Source organism: Phocoena sinus, chromosome 6 (genome assembly GCF_008692025.1).
Source record: "Phocoena sinus isolate mPhoSin1 chromosome 6, mPhoSin1.pri, whole genome shotgun sequence".
In the NCBI taxonomy this organism is placed as follows: domain Eukaryota; kingdom Metazoa; phylum Chordata; class Mammalia; order Artiodactyla; family Phocoenidae; genus Phocoena; species Phocoena sinus.
The window spans coordinates 1,355,711-1,374,481 of record NC_045768.1 but is presented as its reverse complement, the minus strand read 5'-3'; the positions used below and the strand labels follow the sequence as shown (position 1 = coordinate 1,374,481).

Genomic DNA, 18,771 nt, shown 5'->3' with positions numbered 1-18,771 from the left:
TGACCCCCGGGTCCTGTATCCTGGGCGGCCTTTGCCCTGGACCACCACAGCCTCCTACGCATCCTTGGGTTCCCGTCTCAGCTCGGACCCCAGCATGGTCTTGGGGAGCTGGGCCCACCCTGGGTCTGTAGTGCCCTCTGACCTCAGAGCTGCGTTTCCCTTCCTGTCCCAGGTTCCCAGCTGCTTGGTCTAGCTGAGCCCCCTCCCACCCAAGGCCCGTTGCTGAGACGGGCAAGTGGCCTGGCAGGAGGAGCCACCTACGAGTGGGGCAGAGAGAGCCTCTGTGAGCCCCGTGGGAACCTAGGGGCTCCTGGGAGGCAGCAGCAGCGTGGGGTGGGCTGCTGGGAGGGGAGGGGCCTAGGGCTTCTCCCCACTGCTCCGCCCTGACTGAGCCCTGTGGCCCCCTCCCCCTAGCTGGACGTTGGCACCAGCCCCCGCTACTCCAGAGATGGCCACTCGCGCCTCAGCAGCCGTGGTGGCTGGAGGAGCTGGAGCCGGGCTGGGAAGGTGGCCAGGGGGCTGGTGGTTTCAGGAAAGGAACTGGGTGGGGGCGTGTCTATTCCTCCCAAGACGGCTGGCCCCAGGCCCTCTAGGCCCGCACCTGGGTTAGACCTGGGGCCTGGGGCTCCTCGTCGGTCAGGTTCTGGTAAGCCCAGCAGTGCCCCAGAGGGCCGGGGGACTAACAGGGTGACTGGACTCTGTGCCCACCTGTCGACCCTGCTGCGTGCCGGGCGCTGGGTACTGGGGGACAGGCCGCCAGGAGGACGGGGCGGAGCCAAGTGCAGACCCTGCCGAGCCCCAGCTCCCCAGGTGGGGGCCACACCGCCGTGTCCCTCCTCCTTTCCTTCTCTCACAGACGTTGACCCGGCGCCAGCTAGGTGCGTGGTGCTCCTTTGTGCTGCGTGACGGGGTTCTGGCCCCGAACCGGCCACAGGGCCGGAGTGGGGCGAGAGTCTGGGTGAGCGGGACGGGGGTGCGGCCGCTGCACCCCTGCTGTGCGCCTGCCCCCAAGGGGAGCGCGTGGACAGGCTCCCCTGGGCGCCCGCCGGCCCGCCCTGCTGACGGCGCTGATCCCCAGCTCTGAGCCGCCCTTGATCCCCTGATCCACCGCAGGCCCTGGGAGGCCCCGGACCAGCTGCCAGGGGGCCGGGGGTCTCCTGGAGCCGAGGCCACCGGAGCCTCAGCCCACCGTTCTGGGGTGGGGGATGCGGGGGACCGTGAGGCCGGCGCACCCCCAGGACCAGCAGCCGAGGTGGGGCGAGGGCTGGCTGGCCAGGAGGGAGGCCCGGAGCCCCGCCATGCCGGCTGCCGCCAAGGAGGGCCCGCCCGCGGCCCTGAGCTTGGCTGAGAAGGCCGTGTGCAAAGTGGTGTACGGCGCCCCCCGCCCCCGCCCGCTGCTGCCCGTGGGCCTGGAGCTGTGGCTGTACGTGCAGAAGAAGCGCAACCTGCAGAGGAAGAGGTGCGGCGGCGGATGGGCGCTAAGCTGGAGGTCACCATGCCGTTGGAGGTTCTTGGGACAAGGAAGGGGGTGGGGCTTTTGACCTGGGACACCCTGCCTGGTGCCTCCCCAGGTGGCCTCCCCATGTGCAGGCCTGGTTAGCTTTCCCAGTCTGCAGTTCCGGGAGGCTGCGTCAGACACCCCAGTGTTGCGCCCCTGCCCCCTTGACCTCTAGGCCCAGGGCCCTTCCCAAGCCAGAAACCTCCTCTGCTCTGAGCCACTGATGCCACATCTCTGGGCATGGAGGTGGGCGGGGGGAGGCCACGCCTGTGATCAGATCTGCCCGAGCCAGTGGGGCTCCGAAAACACCTGCGTTTCAGACCGAGTCCCCGGGAGGAGAGGGCAGCTAGCCGTGTAGTGAGCAGCTGGGCAGGGACAAGCAGGCCTTAATTAAGGAGCCCCGTGCGTGGCCCTGGTGGAGTGGGGCTGCCCGTGGGCTCCTGTGACGTGGCATCCGGAGGACCCTTCCCAGAGCTCTTGGCGAGGTGGCTGCTGAGGAGTGGGCGGGAGGTGAAAGGGTCTGGCATCCTGGTCTCAAGGCCATGCCCCTGACCCCGCTCTCTGAGAGGCCACAGGGCTCTGCTTGAATCCGGGGGTGGGGGAGACGGCGGGGTCCTCTGGTGCGGGCCCTGCATCCTCTGGGGGGGAGGAGCCCTCTTCCCCAGGAGGAGTGGCCCCGATGCTGGGGAGTCGTGACTGGACAAGGGGCGTGGTGAAGGTGCCGACAGAAGGTGCTGAGCCTGTGGGGTGCGGGGCGCTGGGCTCAGCTTCTCCAGGGGCTCACCAGCCTCACCCCAGCTGGTTCTTGAGGTGTAGCTCTTATTGTAAATAGAAGTGCCTTGTTGTCTTGAGAACGCAGGAGCAGAGTGAATGGGGCGTTGTGGTTTCTATCAAAGGGGCAGTTTGAATAAAACGGTTGAGGGACTTCCCTGGTGGTGCAGTGGTTAGGAATCCACCTGCCGATGCAGGGGACACAGGTTCGAGCCCTGGTCTGGGAAGATCCCACATGCCGTGGAGCAACTAAGCCCGTGCACCACAACTACTGAACCTGCTCTCTAGAGCCCGCGAGCCACAACTACTGAAGCCCGCAAGCCACAACTACTGAAACCCGCGAGCCACAACTACTGAAACCCGCAAGCCACAACTACTGAGCCTGCACGCCTAGAGCCCATGCTCCACAGCAAGAGAAGCCACCGCAGTGAGAAGCCTGCGTGCCGCAACTTGAGAAAGCCCGCACGCAGCAACGAAGACCCAATGCAGCCGAAAATAAACAAATACATAAATTTATTTTTAAAAAAAGAAAAGAAACGGTTGAGAAGCACTAGTCGAAACAACTCTGTTTTTTAAGGAAACGCGCTGGTTCCCCCTCCAGTAACTCCTGATCACTGCGCACTCCTAACAACGAAGCAGGTCGAGTGCGTTGGGGTGCAGCTGGCTGTCTGGTGTGCACGTTTTATTATATATTACTCTCTGTAGGTTTTCCATGAACTCTGATGACATCCGAAAGCAATGGGAGTAAGAGGAGGATAACGGGGCGGCCTGTGGCAGCCCAGAGCCGGCTCCCGCCTTTCCAGGGCGTGCTCTGCTCCTGCTGTGTGGTCTCAGTGGGGTGCGGGGTGGCAGGGGCCGCTTGCCTCGGTGGGGGCCCTCTCCCTGGCTTTTTCTGCACCTGCGCCCCCAGCCCCCCTCGGGCCCCAGCGCAGGACATCGACTCAGACGCAGCCACGCCCCACCAGAAAATGGGAGGTGAGGACAGGTGACGGCCGAGTCCCCAGCCCTTCCCTCTCCCCCACCCCGAGAGCTTGGAGGGTGGGGGCCCTGCTCCAGGATGCAGGACCCAGGAGGGGCTGGGATCGGCCCTGACCATCTGGCTGACCCTGTGAGCCTCCGTCATCCTCAGAGGGGGTCAGGGCCTGCCCCAGGCCACCGTAGCCACTGTGGCAGGCAGCAGCTGGGACTGGGGCGGGGGGAGGTGGTGTCTGCAGGCCGCCTCTGGGCGAGGGTCCGGCTGCCTTGCAGGTTCATGCTTTCGCGGCCGCCGGGTGCCCTGGTGGTGGGGAAGGGGGGCCGCACCGTGTGCCAACCGGGGCATTCATCCAAAGAGAGGTCGACGCCCACGCCCCCGGGCACCGCACTGGCCACAGCCGTCCGAGGTGCCCCGCTGTCCGAATGGTGACGTGCAGGGGTGTGAGGGGCAGGCTGAGACCCCTGACCCCTCCTCTCCGCCCAGGATGGAAGCCTCGTGCCTGGAGCTGGCCCTGGAGGGTGAGCGGCTGTGCAAGGCTGGTGACTTCAAGGCAGGCGTGGCCTTCTTTGAGGCCGCTGTGCAGGTGGGCACCGAGGACCTGAAGACGCTGAGTGCCATCTACAGCCAGCTGGGCAACGCCTACTTCTACCTGAAGGAGTACGCCCGGGCGCTGGAGTACCACAAACATGACCTGTTGCTAGCTCGGTGAGCCGGGCTGCCCCACCTGCCCTGTGCAGGGCCGTCCTGCCCCTGGGCCCCCACCCCCCCTGCTCTCACCACGAACCGACCAGCCTCCTCCTGCTGGCCCCACCTACTCAGCCCCCCCTGACCGGCCCCCGCCCCCCATTTCCCAGTGTCTCCGTTCTCCTCGGGCCTCCAGAACTTCCCCGCTGCTGCCCCTCCCTGGAACACCCTCCCCTTGCGTGTTCCCTGCCCCCTCTTTTGCTCCTTAAGGCCTGCAGGAGCCCCCACCCCACCCCATGAGCCCCCAGATATCCCAGGTGGGGGCGGAGCTTCCGACCACTCTGCCCACAGGCCCTTCCCCTCCAGCTGGTGAGCCCTGGTTTCAGCGTCCAGCCAGTGTGTGGTGGCAGCAGACACGCAGCAAATACACACTGCATGGTTAATTCCCTCTGCCAGGCCCCCAACTCTCCTGCCTCCAAGCCGGCCTTCGCAAGTCCTTCCCCCAGACTGGCCTAGCAGAGAAGTGGTCCTGAGCTGGGTCCACCCGCCGTGGGACCCCTGCCCAGCATCATCCCAGTGTCTGGGGGCTCCCGGTCCCCCCAGACTCTTGCTGCCGTCACCGGGGCTCCCTGCTGGGTTCAGGGTCCCGCCAGTCCTTGATCCAGCCCCTCGCTCTTTCCTGCCCTCCAGGACCATCGGTGACCGCATGGGGGAGGCCAAGGCCAGTGGGAACCTGGGCAACACACTCAAGGTGCTGGGCCGCTTTGACGAGGCCGTTGTCTGCTGCCAGCGGCACCTGGACATCGCCCAGGAGCAGGGGGACAAGGTGGGTGGCGGCCCCTGGCCTGTCGCCCTGTCTGGGTCTGGGATCGGAGCCGCAGGTGACATCACTCACAGCCCCATGTGCTCTTCCCGCGGGACGACGGTCCCCTGCAGAAATGAGGGCACTTTGGCTCACACCGACGCTGTGGGGCTGAGGCCCGGGCTCCCATCTTCCATGTCAGCTCCCCTCTCCCCGACCTCCCCCCTGAAGCCACCAACACCCCCAGTCACTCCTGGGGCCAGAGGGAGATGGGGGTGGGGGCCGGCTCCGGAAGGAACCTGGCTGGAGAGGCAGCACCGTTCGAGCAACGGTGGGTCCAGCCCTGCTCTGTGTCCCCCCCCCGTGGCCCTGTGGGATAAGCATCCCTGCCCCTGTATGGACGAGGAAACTGCGGCTGAGAGGTGACTGACTCGCCCCAGGCCACCTTCGGAGGTGTTTGAGCAGAGGCAGAGCCCTGACCCTTGGGTGTCAGAGAGGGGTGACCGGGAGGGGTGGGGACAGGTCCCTCCCTCCCCGTGACCCCTACCTTAGTGTCTAGACTTGGTGCTGCCACCCCCCAGGCCCTTGCCTTTGGGGCCCGAGGAACAGCGGGGAGTGTGGACCAGGCGATGGGAACACCAGCTCTGTGCGCACAGGGCCTGAGCGGCCGGCTCCTCAGGGGCTGTGGCTTTGGAGACGCCCCCCCCCACCAACCTCAGTGTCACCCACAGGTTGGGGAGGCGAGGGCACTTTACAACATTGGCAACGTGTACCACGCCAAGGGCAAGCAGCTGTCCTGGAATGCAGCACAGGACCCTGGGCACCTGCCGCCTGCCGTCCGCGAGACGCTGCGCCGGGCCTCTGAGTTCTACGAGTGAGCAGGCGGGATTGTCCCCGCGCTCTGCACACGCGGGGACCTGGGTGGGCTGCCTCCTCAACCCCACCCGCCCTGTCCTCGGCCTGGCCGGCATAGGCTGCACCTGAAAACCAGAGTCGGGGGCGGGGGCGGAGGCTGACCCGAGCCTTGGAGCTCAGACCGAGCAGAGCCACCCTCATCTGGGGGCACGACCCTGGGAGGGGCTGTGCGGAGGCCACCCGCTCAGCATCTTCTAGCCTGGGTGGGTGGGTCGCTGGGAGGGACACAGCTCAGAGAGACTCGGCCCCCAGGAGGAACCTGTCCCTGGTGAAGGAGCTGGGCGACCGGGCAGCCCAGGGCAGGGCCTATGGCAACCTGGGCAACACCCACTACCTGCTGGGGAGCTTCACAGAGGCCACAACCTTCCACAAGGAGGTAAGTGGGTGGCAGCGACGGGGTGGCCCTGACATAGGGTCGGAGCGAGACGGCCGGGGCACCCCACCAGCCCCCTCGCTTCGTCTGGGCTTGGTGCCGGGGCTCCCAGGGCTGCCCCTCTGGGCACACGGACATCAGGCTGGCCGTGCTGGGCAGCGCGGGGGGGGGCAGCACCTGCCGTCTGCGTCGGATCCCGGGCTGCTCCGTGACCACCCGGGCCTTGTGTCCGTGTCCTCAGCGCCTGGCCATTGCTAAGGAATTTGGAGACAAGGCGGCAGAGAGGAGGGCCTATAGCAACCTGGGGAACGCCCACATCTTCCTGGGGCGCTTCGACGTGGCCGCCGAGTACTACAAGTAGGCAGCACCCCTCCCACCCCCACCGCCCAGCCAGGGAGGGTGAGGGAGCCTGGACGCCAGGCCAAGGAGGCGCCCACCTCAAGCTCTGCCCTCCCAGCCTCCCCGGGGCCCGTGCGGGGTGTTCTGTGCCACCCTGGAAGGGCGACCGATGGAGCCCAGAGAGACCCCCCAGTGGGGTCCGGGGGCTGGAGGCCTCGGGGCCAAAGGGCTGCTTCCCCACCGCCCCCAACGTAGCCCTTGGAAAGGGGCGTTGGGGGAGCATGTGCTGTGCCCTAGCCCCTGTGGAGGGGAATTCTGGAATCGTCCTTCCTGGGGTGACCACCCGCCCCCCACAGGAAGACGCTGCAGCTGTCCCGGCAGCTCAAGGACCAGGCAGTGGAGGCGCAGGCCTGCTACAGCCTGGGCAACACGTACACGCTGCTACAAGACTACGAGCGCGCCGCCGAGTACCACCTACGGCACCTGCTCATCGCCCAGGAGCTGGCCGACAGGTGCGTGCGGCCCACGCCGGGGGGCCCCCTGCGCGCCCCTTCAGGCCCCTGGGCTGAGCAACAAGCCGACTGCGGTGGCCTGGACTCGCCGGCCCGGGTCTGAGGCCCCGCTCTGCCACCGACCACCAAGGGACCCTGCTCAAGGCGGCCCCGCCCGGGCTCAGCCCCCCCATCAGTCGGCCACACCGCCCACTGAGTGGGACCCGGTGAGACCAGTGGACGCTGGGCCAGCTGCTCGCAGTGACCCTTGGCGCAAGCTGGCTGGGGGGCTGTGCCCCAGTGCCCGCCCCGTTGCCTCCTTGAACGCCCCCGTGCCCCCCTCTCTCCACGTCCGTGTAAACGGCAGCCTCTACAGAGAGACAGACTGCCTGGCCGAAGACGGCTGAACACACAGCCGTGCACGCAGGTCTGGGGGCGGCAGTGGCAGCAAGAGGGTTCGGAGCCACAGGCCAGGGCCCCTCGTGGGTGGTGGGGAGGAGGGGTCTTCTAGAAAGCTGCTCTGCTGGGGGGCTTAAAGTGGCCTGCAGCTTTTCTTCGGGGTGATGACGTTTTGGAACGAGGCAGAGGCGACGGTCGTAGATGGTAAATGAACGCAGAGCCACCGAATCGTGCGCTTTACAGGGGTTAAGTTTATGTTACATTATTTATAGCTCTATTTAAAAATTTATGATCAAGGGAATGAGGTCACTGCCGCTCAGGGAGCCACAGGGGTGAGAGCCTCACCGGCCACTAGGGGGCAAGCAAGGCCACGCCAGGGACCCTGGACCACCCACGGAGCACCCCCCCACACCCATCCCCAGTTCGTGATGGGCCTGACCACCCAGAGGCTGGGGGCTTGGGACGGCTGGACTAGTGGGCAGGCTGGCAGGCCTGGGGTGCAGACGTGGACTCAGTTTCCCTCCCTGGCAGAGTGGGTGAGGGCCGGGCGTGCTGGAGCCTGGGGAACGCCTACGTATCCATGGGGAGCCCAGCACAGGCCCTGACCTTCGCCAAGAAGCACCTGGAGATCTCCCAGGAGGTGAGCCGGGCCTGCCCTCCCCTCAGCCCCCAACCCTGGCCTTCGCCAGCGTTGGAGCCCCGCATCCCTGGAGCTGCCCAGCCCCCTCCAGGTGGGCCGGTGCCTCCGTGTGCTCTAGGCCCTTCCCTGGCTGTCGCCACCTGCTGCGAAGGGGCCCAGCCACCCCGTGACTCCTGAGACCCGGTGGCTTCTTGTCTGCTGTAGCCAGGGGGTCGGGACGGGGGAGTGGGGACCTGTTTTCCGCCCATAGAGGGTTAGTGTCACCTTTGGGCAGCCACCACCGGCTGCTTTTGTCTCCGATGGAAGTGTGCCAGGCTGGGCCGTGGAATGCCCTCTGCCCGACACCCAGGGTGGAAATACCTACCAGGGGCAGCCCAGGGGCACAAAGGCACGGCCGCCCCGGGGGATCTTTCCCTGGGACCCCTCAACCAGACACTTTCCTGGGGAAGTGGGCCTGTCCACCCAGGACCCTCCTGCTGGGGTCAGGGCAGCCCGCGACTGGGCACTCCAGGGTCGGCGCGGGTGAGCCCCGGCTCCCCGGCTCCCGGCCGGTCCCCTCCTCAGCCCCCACCCACCTCTGGGAAGCAGCCCCAGCGGCAGAGCCAGGTCACCTCCCACCCCAGCGCTCCCCAGACCTGCCACAGACAGCCCCAAGTCCACAGGCGGGCAAGGCCCTTAGGTGTCCCGGTGGAGGGGAGGAGAGCTCGCGTCAGGGGAGGTCCTGGCTTGGAAAAAGTCCCTCTGCCTGGGCCGCCGGCGGGACCGGCCCCTGCGTCCCTCTGAGCACAGGCAGGGGCCCTGGAACTCCACGTGGGGGTCCCCCCACCCGCCTTACCTGTGGCTTTGCTCCTGGGTAAACGTGTGGCCTCCCTGCAGGGAGGGTCCCTGCCGGGAGCCTGGCGGGCACGGGGCTGAGAAAGGTGCAGGCTGACTGCCCACGGGAGGGCCCCACGTGGCACGGTCGGGCTGGGGTGTGAGGGGGGCTGTCAGGGGCACGTGAGGCTACCCCCGCCCCCGGGACCCCCGCCAGACTCCACCTCTGGGGCGCAGTGGGCCTAGTGCCCTTGGAGACCCGGGGCCGTGACTGCCCCGTGGGAGCGCACAGGGGGCCTCGCAGCCCACTGACCTGGCCCTGCCCGGCTGCAGATCGGGGACCGCAGTGGGGAGCTCACGGCCCGCATGAACGTGGCGCAGCTGCAGCTGGCGCTGGGCCGGCTGTCCAGCCCGGCAGCCGCGGAGAAGCCAGACCTGGCCGGCTACGAGGCCCAAGGTGAGCTCCTGGGCTGGGTGTGGGGTGCCGCTCTCCCGTGGGCTCAGACCTCAGCCTGAGATGCAGGGGCCTGAGAGGGCGGGGCGGGGGGTGGCAGGAGGGCTGCCAGGGTAGAGGGGGTGCTGGCTCACGCTGGGGCCCAGTGGGCTCCGCCCTCAAACAGGAGAATATTTAAGAGCTGCCAGCCAAGGGAAGGGGTCCCTCATAACGTGTTGAGCCCCTGTCCCTGGGGGGTGTCAGCATCTGAGCCCCGTCGCCAGCTCACTCCAGAGCTCACAGTGGCGTGGGCAAGTGACAGGGTGCTGGGGGCAAGTCGGGATACTGAGATTGGAAGGTGCGGGACACAGCTCGGGCAAAGGGGCATTCAGGCCTGTCCTTCATGTCTCAGGGGCAGTGGGGCCCTGGGGTCGCCCTGAACCCCCCAGGTTTCTCAGGCACGAGGAGGAGGGGGCCCCTCCCTGCCCCTCCCTAGCCACCCGACTCCTCTGGGGTTGACGACCCCCCTCCAGGCTGGGGGCTGGGCCTGGGGGAGGGCTTCTTGTAGGGATGGAGTGGGAGGGGGCTGCTGGCAGGAGGGAGAAGCCAAGTCAGCCAGAGGCCGAGGGAGCCGTGAGCCGGGTGCTCATCAACTGAGGCCCGCAGATCAGCCACGGCCGCTGTAACGACCTCATTCACGGGCTGCTGGTCGCCCTGTGCAGGTCGGTGATGCTACCCACACAAGGACAGAAAGTTCGCGGCCAAGCAAGTAGATCAATAAATGTGGGCGCTGGGGCAGGGGCCGCCCTGAGCTGGCCTCCTGCGCTGCCGGTGGGTACGGGGCAGGCTCTGGGCAGGGGGTTAGCTGCCTCTCCCTCCCAGCCCACACAGTCCGCAACTCGTGGTTCTCGAGTTCTCGGAGAGTCCAGCCCCAGGTCCCTCATGGCTGTGTTCCCGGGTTGCCCACCTTCCCCAGCCTCCAAAGCCCCGAGGCCCGCCCAGGACGAGGCTGGGAAGCCACCCGACTGTGGTGTCAGGTCTCCGGGGTTCTGTGCTGTAACGCTCGTGGATTTGTGATAATGGCCTGTCCTGGAAGATGGGTGCACCTGTCACCCTCGCTCAGAGGCTGAGACGGAAGGGAGGAAGTGGGCTGCCGGGACCCTCAGCCACCCTTGTTTTGGGGGTGCTGTAGCCAGTGGGGATGGGATGGAGTGTGGCCCCCTTCGTCCCCCACCCCGTCCCGGCACGTGCAGGCCAGCGTCTGCCCTTCCGGCCAGGGTTTTCCGAGGGTGGGCAGCTCCGCCCAGAGCCACTGGCACGCCTGGCCCTGCCAGGCCACCCTCTGGGAACCCCAGCGGCAGGTGGGGGCAGGGCTGAGCCCGGTGTCTGGAAAGGCTCCCGCGGAGGTGCGGCCCAGCCCCGGGTTCTCCTGATGTTTTCCTCCTCCTTTGAGCTGAGGAAAGGGGGGCACAGGGTGGGTGCCGGAACAAGGCGGCTTCTGTCCTCCCCACGCCGCCTCTTCTGCTCTGCCCCGGGCCCAGACCCTTCCCAGCCGGGGCCCCAGGAAGCCTCCTCCCACCAGGCTGCCGGCGCCGGGCCGCCAGCAGCCGCTGGGAAGAGGCCATCCTCCTGGGAGGACAGTGGCCGGGACGGCCTCCTGAGGCCCGTGGAGGCAGGTCTGGGGGCCCCGGCCCTGGGATGCAGCTGCTGGAGGTGGGCCAGCGCCCTGAGTCTAGGCGGCCCTGGAGAAGAGCTCTGCTCGGAGGAGACCCCCGGTCGGGTGAGCGCGGACGGGCAGGGCCTGTGGTGCAGCCCACGGCAGGGCTTTCTGCATCATTCCTTCATCCGTTCGTTCACTCGTTCTTTCAGGGGCGTACTGAGCGCGGGTGTTGGGCCGGCCCAGTTTCCAGAAAGCCGGAAACTGTTCCTGGGGTGCGGGGGTGGGGGAGTTGCATATCCAGAGCCTGGCAGTGGGGGGCGGGGGGTGGGGGCGAAGGGGGCCAAGTGAGCCCCCGGAGGGCCCTTGACCAGTCCTGGTGGAGGAGCATCTCCAGGGGAGGAGGGAGGCCCTGGGCTGGGGCGGGGGCGGGAGGGAGCCGGTGGGCGTGGCCGTTGTGATGGGCGTGGCCTTGCATCACAGGTGTGGCCTGTGGTGGGCCGTGGGCCTGGGGGTGGCTGGCACTTCCTGCAGCTGGAGGACCCAGAGCCTGGCTGGGTTCAGTCCATGTGTTACCCTCGCGGCCCTCGCTGCCCCCACCCCAGCTAAGAGGTCCCAGGGTGAGTCTGGGTGGGCGGGGCACCTCCCTGCCACTGCTGCCTGGGTCAGGGTCAGTCCTCCCAGGGTACTTGCTGTGCCCACCCTGCCCACCCCAGGAGGGCACCGGGCGGGGGCCCATGCTGGATGGAGGTCCCGCTGCGCCCCCTCGACATGGCAGCACGGTCAGCGCATAAGATGGGGGAGTCGGCGCTGAGCCCCACGGGGCTGCCTGCTCGTCCCCTCTGGTAGACGCCTCTGCCTGCCTACAGGGTGTGGACTGCCCTGCCCGCCCCCCCCCCCACTTGTGTTGCTCCTCAGTCCCTTCACCCCCTGTGCCCTGCTCAGGGCGTCCTGGGTCCAGAGCAGCAGGAGTCCCGGGACACCGCGTCCAGCCGCCTTGAGAGGTTGGGATGTTCGTGGTGTGAAGTCTGAGTGGCTGCTTAGGCTGCGTGCTCTGGCCCTGGCTCCGCACATCCTGGTTGGCAGAGCAAGTGGCGACCTAGCTGTGCCTCCGTTTCCCCATCTGGGAAGCAGGCCCGCTGGTCATCTTGGGAAGAGCACCTGGCGGGGACAGGGGCACAGCTCATGTCCCCAGGAGGGCTGAAGATGCAGACATAGCACGGTCCATCTGTGCATTCAGCAAGTGGCCTGCAGCCCACCCACGTGCCAGGCACCTGTGATGGACAGGTCAGGGCCACGGGGCCACAGGGGCCCTCATCTGTCCTTAGGTCTGACTCTTCTCCAGCCACTCTCAGCTGGACCCTCTTGGGCTCTCCAGGTGAGCCTGACTTGCTGTAACTAACCTGCCCTGTGCAGGCACGCCTACAGCCCCGACTCCCCCTGTCCCGACCTGGCTCTGCCCCTCTGGGCTCACTGGCCTTGGCCAGGTGGTCACCCTCTCTTGAGCCCCTGTGTCCAAAGTCCTGGGAGGGTGGCTAGGACCTCTTATGCTGGCGACGGCCCGGAGGGGACAGTGAATGAAACTGCCCATGGGGCCTTACACGGTAGGCACTCGGTAAACGCTAGCTACTCATTCCACCATCCTTAAAGCACCTACCGCATGCTAAGCCCTGTACGAGCTCTAGGGCCACAGCACTGATAAATGATACATGCGCGGAAAGAGAATCCCATGTTACAGGTGCTTTGGGGGCTGGTCAGGAAAGTTGGGTGGGGCAGGATGTAGCCATAAATACAGCAGCGGGTGGCAGCTCGAGCCCCGTAACAAAACTCCACAGACTGGGTGGCTTAAACCATGGACATTTATTTCTCACAGTTCTGGGGGCTGGATGTTCAAGAGCAGGGTGCCAGCATGGCGGGGTTCTGTGAGGGCCTCTTGATTTACAGATGGGGTGGGTGGGGTGTGGGGGGAAGAGAGCGAAGGAGCTCTCTGGTCTCATGTGGGCACTGATCCCATTGTGAGGGCCCCACCCTCATGATCTCAGCCAACCTTAATCATGTCCCCAGGCCCCACCTGCTGTGCCATCACATTGGGGTTTGGGGCTTCGACACATGAAATCTGGGAGGATGCAGAATAATCTATAAGCGACATGTGAGTGAAGACTTGAAGGAGTGGAGGGAGGGAGCCCTGAGCCTGAGAAGGAACCGCAGTCCTAGCGGAGGGAACAGCCGTGCAAGGGCTCTGAGGCAGGAGGGATCCCGCCAGGGAGGAGCCGTGGGCCCCTGTGTAAGCCCCACCCTCACAGCAGAGGGGCCCTTGCAGGTCCAGCAGCAGAGGAAGATCTAACCCAGATCCTTGGGGCATCTCTCTGGCCCCTGCGGGGCAAAGGAGGCAGTGGGGCTCGGGGGCTCGGATTCTGGGTTGGCTCTGAAGGTGGAGCCGCCAGGAGTAGGGAGTGGACATGAGGTAGGAGGCCGGGGGCACCAGGCCGGGCAGCTGGAAACCAGTGGGTTGGGACAGAGTGTGTCGAGACACCTGGTGGGGACAGAGGATGACGAGGGTGCCGCACAGGCCAGGCGTGGTGCGCAGTCCTGGGGAAGTTTCCAGGCCTGACTCTCGGGCGGGCGGGGCAGGAAGCCAGCCAGTGGTGCCTGAATGCCCCCAGTCAGGGCGGGCTCAGCTCAGGGGCTGCTGGAAGCGCTGGGTTCGGAACACACTCTCCAGACAGAGGATGCATTTAGCCAGGCCCGGAGGGCCTTCCGCCCGCTGTCCACAGGGGCCGGGAGGGACCCGCCCCCGCCCCCGCCCCCGCCCCCACCCCCACCCCCACCCTACAGCCGGGCGCGGGCTGCATCTCAGAGGGACCTTTCATGGTGGAGGGCCAGGCGGGGCGGGGCCCAGTGGACAGGGTCGGGCAGCGAGTGGGGCCCCTCGCTGGGGCGGCAGGAGACGGAGCAGGGCTGTTGCAGGCCGGGGGTGGGGTGGGGTAAGGGCCGCCAGGCATGGGGTCCCCAGTCCTTTGGTTCGGGGCCAGTTCCTTCATTTCCTCCTCAGAGCTGCCTTCCTCGTGCCGCTGGGGGTGGGCGGGGGGAACCCGACCCGACCTCCTCTGCTCCTCTCCTTCACCTGTGGGTGGGCCGTGTGCCCCGAGGCTGCGCCCCTCTGGCTCGGGGCCTGGCAGAAGCCTGCCAGCCAGGGGCTGTTTTCTTCGGGGTGGAGGGGGCAGCGGCAGGCCCGCACGACCACCACAGCCAAGCAGTGGGGACAGGGGGCCGTCAGCTGGCCTAGTCCTGGGGGAACGCTTCCAGGAGCTGCCCGGCTGGCACCTGGTCGGGCCGCTGTGGCCACTCCTTCCCCAGCTCCCGGGACAGCGATCGCCGACGCCCCTCCGAGGATCACTGCGTCCCCACCTCAGACTGGCACGTTTCTCGGCCTTAGGAGGGCAGGGGGACGGCGTGTGGCTTGCTCAGGGCCTGGGGCCAGGACAGGGAGGAGAGCATGGCCGCCCTCGCCAGCCGCTGCAGGCCACCTGCCCAGTTAGTTCTTGTGAAGCTCTGCATGTTTGGTTTGGGCCGGTCGGAATGCTCGAGCGCCAGAGCCGGCTCCCTTCTGGGGACCGTGTCCCAGGCAGCGGGTGTGGGCCCAGAACCCAGGCCAGGCTTGGGGTCGGGGGCCGGGTGGAGGGCTCCCCGCCCACCCCTCGAGGCCGCTTGCTGTGGCGTGTGTGCCTGGCCGCAGCAAGGGGCTAGACAGGGCGGGCTCTGGGTCCGGCTCCCCACGCTGCACCGCAGGCGTGCACAGAGCAGCTTAGCTTCACGAGCGGAGCCGTGGGCGGCGGGCACTGGCGGTGGGGATGGAGAGCGAACCATTGCATCCACGGCTGCAGCTTGCTGGGCGCCCGAGACGCGCCAGGGGCCATGAGATGCTTTCCAGTCCCCCTGCGCTGCGGGCAGTGTGTCCGCCAGCACCATCTGACGGGGGCGTCAGGGGGGGCGTGGAGGGGGCTGAACTCCGCAGGGTGAGTGACCGGTCCAAGGCCAGTGGTGCCGAGACGCGACCCCCAGGGTGTCCACTGGTGCCGGAGGCCTCGGTCACTTTGCCCACTGTGCTTCCTGGCCTCGCCAGGCCCAGCCCTCAGAGGAGAGTTCACTCAGCCCGCCCCCCACCCCGAGGACCTGGGCTGCCCTGGTGTGGGCGGGGTGAGGGTGTGCGGGCACAGGGTGTGGGGAGCAGCTGAGCCAAGGCTGAGGCCCGGGGCTGCGTAGACGCAGGAAGTGTATCTGAGGAGGGGGAACGGTGGAGGCAAAGGCGAGCGGGGAAGAGCCGGGCCCAGAGCTCGGGAGCTGAGCTAACGGGAGCCCCTGTTTGGTCGGCCCCACCTGGACGCCTGCCTGCTTGTCCTGTCGGGGGTGCGGCGCTCGTGCAGACGCCACATTGGCCCCCACGTGGGCTGGGAGGTGGGAAGTTCGCGATCCTCAAGGCCCGGGGCCGGCGCCGGCTGACTGGGCCTGCTGCCTTGCAGGGGCCAGGCCCAAGAGGACACAGAGGCTGAGCGCGGAAACCTGGGACCTGCTGAGGCTCCCCCTGGAGCGGGTGAGTGGGGCTCAGGGCGGGCGGCCGGGGGCACGTGGGGCAGGTGGCAGCCAAGCGACAGCCGCCTACAGTTAGAAGCAGAGCGTGGGCAGCGGGATAACGAGGCTGGTGCGGTGTTTGCTGAGCTGCCAGCACCTGCCAGGGTTCCTGTCTGCGTCATGTCCCTGCCAGGGGCGACAGATTTGCCCCGTGCGGCCCAGGACCCTGGATGGGCCATGTGCCCAGAGAGGGCCCCAGGAGACCCTGCAGCACCGGGGGCTGCTCCCTTGCCTCTCACCATGGTCCTGCCACCCAGGCCCCCGGCTCCTTACATGTTGTAGACTCCCAGCGTCCTGGCTGGTCCCCATTCCCGTCTGCTCCCTCCTCACTTGGACTCTTCTCCAGGGGGAAGCAGAGCTGTTATGGGTGGAGCAGCGGGGGCTTGACAAACCCCAAACAGATTTGGGGGCCCTGGGGCCACTCTGTACCTGCCAGGGTGGGTGCTGTGTGGCCCAGGAGCAGTGGCCTGACATCTCGGAGCCTCCAGTCCCTCCAGTGTACACTGGGTTCAGTTGTGGACAGCCACGGGGACCCACTGTGGGGACAAGGCTCAGGGCCGCCCACGGTCACCCATCGCTTAGTGTGGGCAGGTGGACGTTTGGGGTGGTCAGAGCCCCTCCGGTCCCCGCCCCGCCTCTCCCTGCCCCCAGGCTGCCGGCAGCTCCCTCTTCCTCGAGGCCCCGGAGCACCTCCGTGTGGGTCAGTGAAATGGGGCTGACTGCATCTGCTCAGCCCCTCTTGGGGTCCTGGGCTGGGGGGCGTTGGCGGCCTGGCCCCCTCCCACGCCTGGTCTTCCCCCCCTCCCCAGGAGCAGAATGGAGACAGCCACCATGCGGGGGACTGGCGGGGGCCGGGCAGGGACTTGCTCCCCGCTCCCGTGAGGAGCAGGAAGTACCAGGAAGGGCCGGACGCTGCTGAGAGGAGGCCGCGGGAGGGTGGCCACTCCCCACTGGACAGCGCGGACGTCCGGGTGCAGGTGCCTCGCACGGTAGGCGACTTCTCCCCAGGGGCCCACAGGGAGCCGCGAGGGGCTCCACTGCCCATCCTGCACAGCATTCTACACGGCCCACCTGGAAGCTGGGCCAGGCCTCTCCAGGGAGCTGAGGTCATGGCCCTGGGCTGTCCCCTGGGACCTGGTGGGCACAGGGACAGGGTTTACTCATCAGCTGGACGGGAGGCCTCGTGCTGGTGGTGGTGGGGCAACAGGCAGCCCAGGAAGGGTCTGCAGGACAGCTTGGGGGGTGCAGCTCAGGTCCTCAGGCCCAGCCAGCAGCCTTGTCCTGGAGACACAGTGTACAGACGTGGACAGACAGACGGGGTCTGGTGGACAGATGAGTGGGGATGGACGGCTGAGGGGTGGGTGGACTAGTGATCGAGTAGACGGACAGGTGGGGGATGGAGGGACGCACCTGGTCTCTTGCTGCCTGGCAGGTGTCGCATGGTGCCCAGGAGCCTGGCTGGCTTCTCCAGGCTCTCAGGAGCAGGTGAGGTACGGGGGGGCACAGAGGGGCATGTGCCCGGCCACGCCCAGGTTCAGAGGTCAGCCTGGAGCCAGCCCCCCATGCACAGAACACCTGCGTCCAAGCCTCTGAGAAGTAGTCGAAAAAGAGTTTCCTCCAGGGGTTTAATCAGCACCTTCCCCGCCTTTGAGGGGCGTGGGTGCCGTGCGGGGTATTCTTAGCCCCAAACGGCTGCTTTGCACCCGTCTTCCCGTGAGCCTGGGGCAGCCTCCGCTGACCCCATTTGACCCCAGCCCCACTGGATGGGCCAGAGGATGGCCAGAGTCTGTGTCCGGGGAGTGGGGTGAGCGGGGGAGGGCACAGGGGCCTGGGGAGGGGGACGGGATCCCTGCTCGGGGCAGGAGGCCCCGTCAGGCCCCTCCCTGACCCTGAGCCCAGGCAGTGCAAGGGCCCAGGCAGTGCAAGGGTGTTGCCACCAGCACAGCGGGGGCTGCGGGATCGGAGGAGGGTGGCTGGGTGTGGTCTGAGGGGCCGGGCATGGGGAGCAGGGCTGGGCCGGCCCCAAAGGTCAGGGGGAGTCTTGGAGTCGGCCCAGCCAGAGAGGGTCTGGGCAGGGAAGGAGCCCTGCCAGGGCACTGGGGAGCCACAGTGGGCTCTGGAGTAGGAAAGGCCTGCCCAAGGCCAAGCAGAGGCCTGGCCTGTGCTCATGGCCCCCACCGCCCGGCTTCACCCAAGACCATACTTACTAGGTGACGGCGGCGTCCATACCCACACCCCGTCGTCGTTCATGCTGTGAAACGGGGGCTGAGCCAGGGGGGCAGCGCCTGCACCCCAGCTGCCTAGCCCCGCCCCCCGCCCCGCCCCACAGCAGGGAGTGCAGAGAGACTTGTCTTTCTGATTCTCTCGCATCCCTAAGCCACACCAGCCTCCCCGCACGAGGGCTGTCTTGGAAGGCTTCCCAAAGAGGTGACCGAGGCAAAGCCGTACACCCCACCTCCCATCTGGGGGCCTCAGAGCCTTGGGCCCCAGAGGCGGGGCCCGGGGAGGTGAGCCAGGCCCCCCCGACACACTGCGGCTGCCACGGGCGGAGACCAGCGCTGCGAGAGCCCCTGCCTGTCCCGTCTGGGAGCTCTGGCCCAGCCGCGTCCCTGTAGCTGCAGTTCCGGGACCTCTTCTGCCAAATAGACGGCAGTCAAGGCTCAGGCTTGCCACGTGTGCCTCGTTTACAGCAGCCCTAAGTGGGAAACCAAGGCTCAGGGTAGAAGGAAATGGCTTGAGGGCGTCCAGCTAGGAACGGTAGGGCTGGGCTTCCTAGGCCAGGGTCAGCTCCTGGCACCCACAGGTCGGCCCCCAAAGAGAACACGTCAAGGTGTCGGGCCGTGGTGGTGTCTTTGGAGAAAGTTCCTACGACAGGGTTCTGAGCCTGGCCCCAGCTGGAGGCCTGGACCCCGCTGGTGGGCTGAGCCCCCGTGCCCACCCAGGCACCCGACAGGAGGCATCCTCAGAGGGCCAGTCCCAGGCTGCTGGTGGTGGCCGTCTGTCCCCAGGGCTGTAATGGAAGGGGCCGGCAGCTCTGAACCCACTACAGAAGGGGCAGGACAGAGCGGGCCCTAAGAGGGGCCTCTGGTGTCCTCGTCCTGTCCTCACCTCTCTTGCCGGGACTACCCAGGTGCCTCGGGTGGTCGGCCCCTGCTGGCTCCAGGGCCGGGCTGACGCTGACTCCACGACCTCCCGGAGCAGGAAAGGGACACCCAGGCGGCAGCAGGAGGCCAGGGAGGGCACTGCAGCCGAGGGGCTTTGGTCTGGGGCCAGGCAGAAGCCGAGGGGGCTACTGTGTGGTGCTGCGGTTCTGCAGGGGTAAGGGTGTCAGGCCATGCGACCATCGAGGCC

The 18,771-nt window shown here is 67.2% G+C and overlaps 1 protein-coding gene across 2 annotated transcripts in view; it reads left to right on the top strand.

Moving 5' to 3' along the window:
- GPSM1 (G protein signaling modulator 1) overlaps window positions 1-18,771 on the top strand; it is a 30,583-nt gene that overhangs the window by 4,976 nt on the left and 6,836 nt on the right. For both annotated transcript variants that reach the window (XM_032635634.1, XM_032635633.1), the window contains 10 exons: window positions 3,729-3,950; window positions 4,620-4,755; window positions 5,463-5,605; window positions 5,899-6,022; window positions 6,261-6,376; window positions 6,715-6,870; window positions 7,780-7,888; window positions 9,035-9,158; window positions 15,312-15,382; window positions 16,230-16,409. In XM_032635634.1, coding sequence (XP_032491525.1) covers window positions 3,729-3,950; window positions 4,620-4,755; window positions 5,463-5,605; window positions 5,899-6,022; window positions 6,261-6,376; window positions 6,715-6,870; window positions 7,780-7,888; window positions 9,035-9,158; window positions 15,312-15,382; window positions 16,230-16,409 — 1,381 coding nt within the window. The remainder of the gene's footprint in view (window positions 1-3,728; window positions 3,951-4,619; window positions 4,756-5,462; window positions 5,606-5,898; window positions 6,023-6,260; window positions 6,377-6,714; window positions 6,871-7,779; window positions 7,889-9,034; window positions 9,159-15,311; window positions 15,383-16,229; window positions 16,410-18,771) is intronic.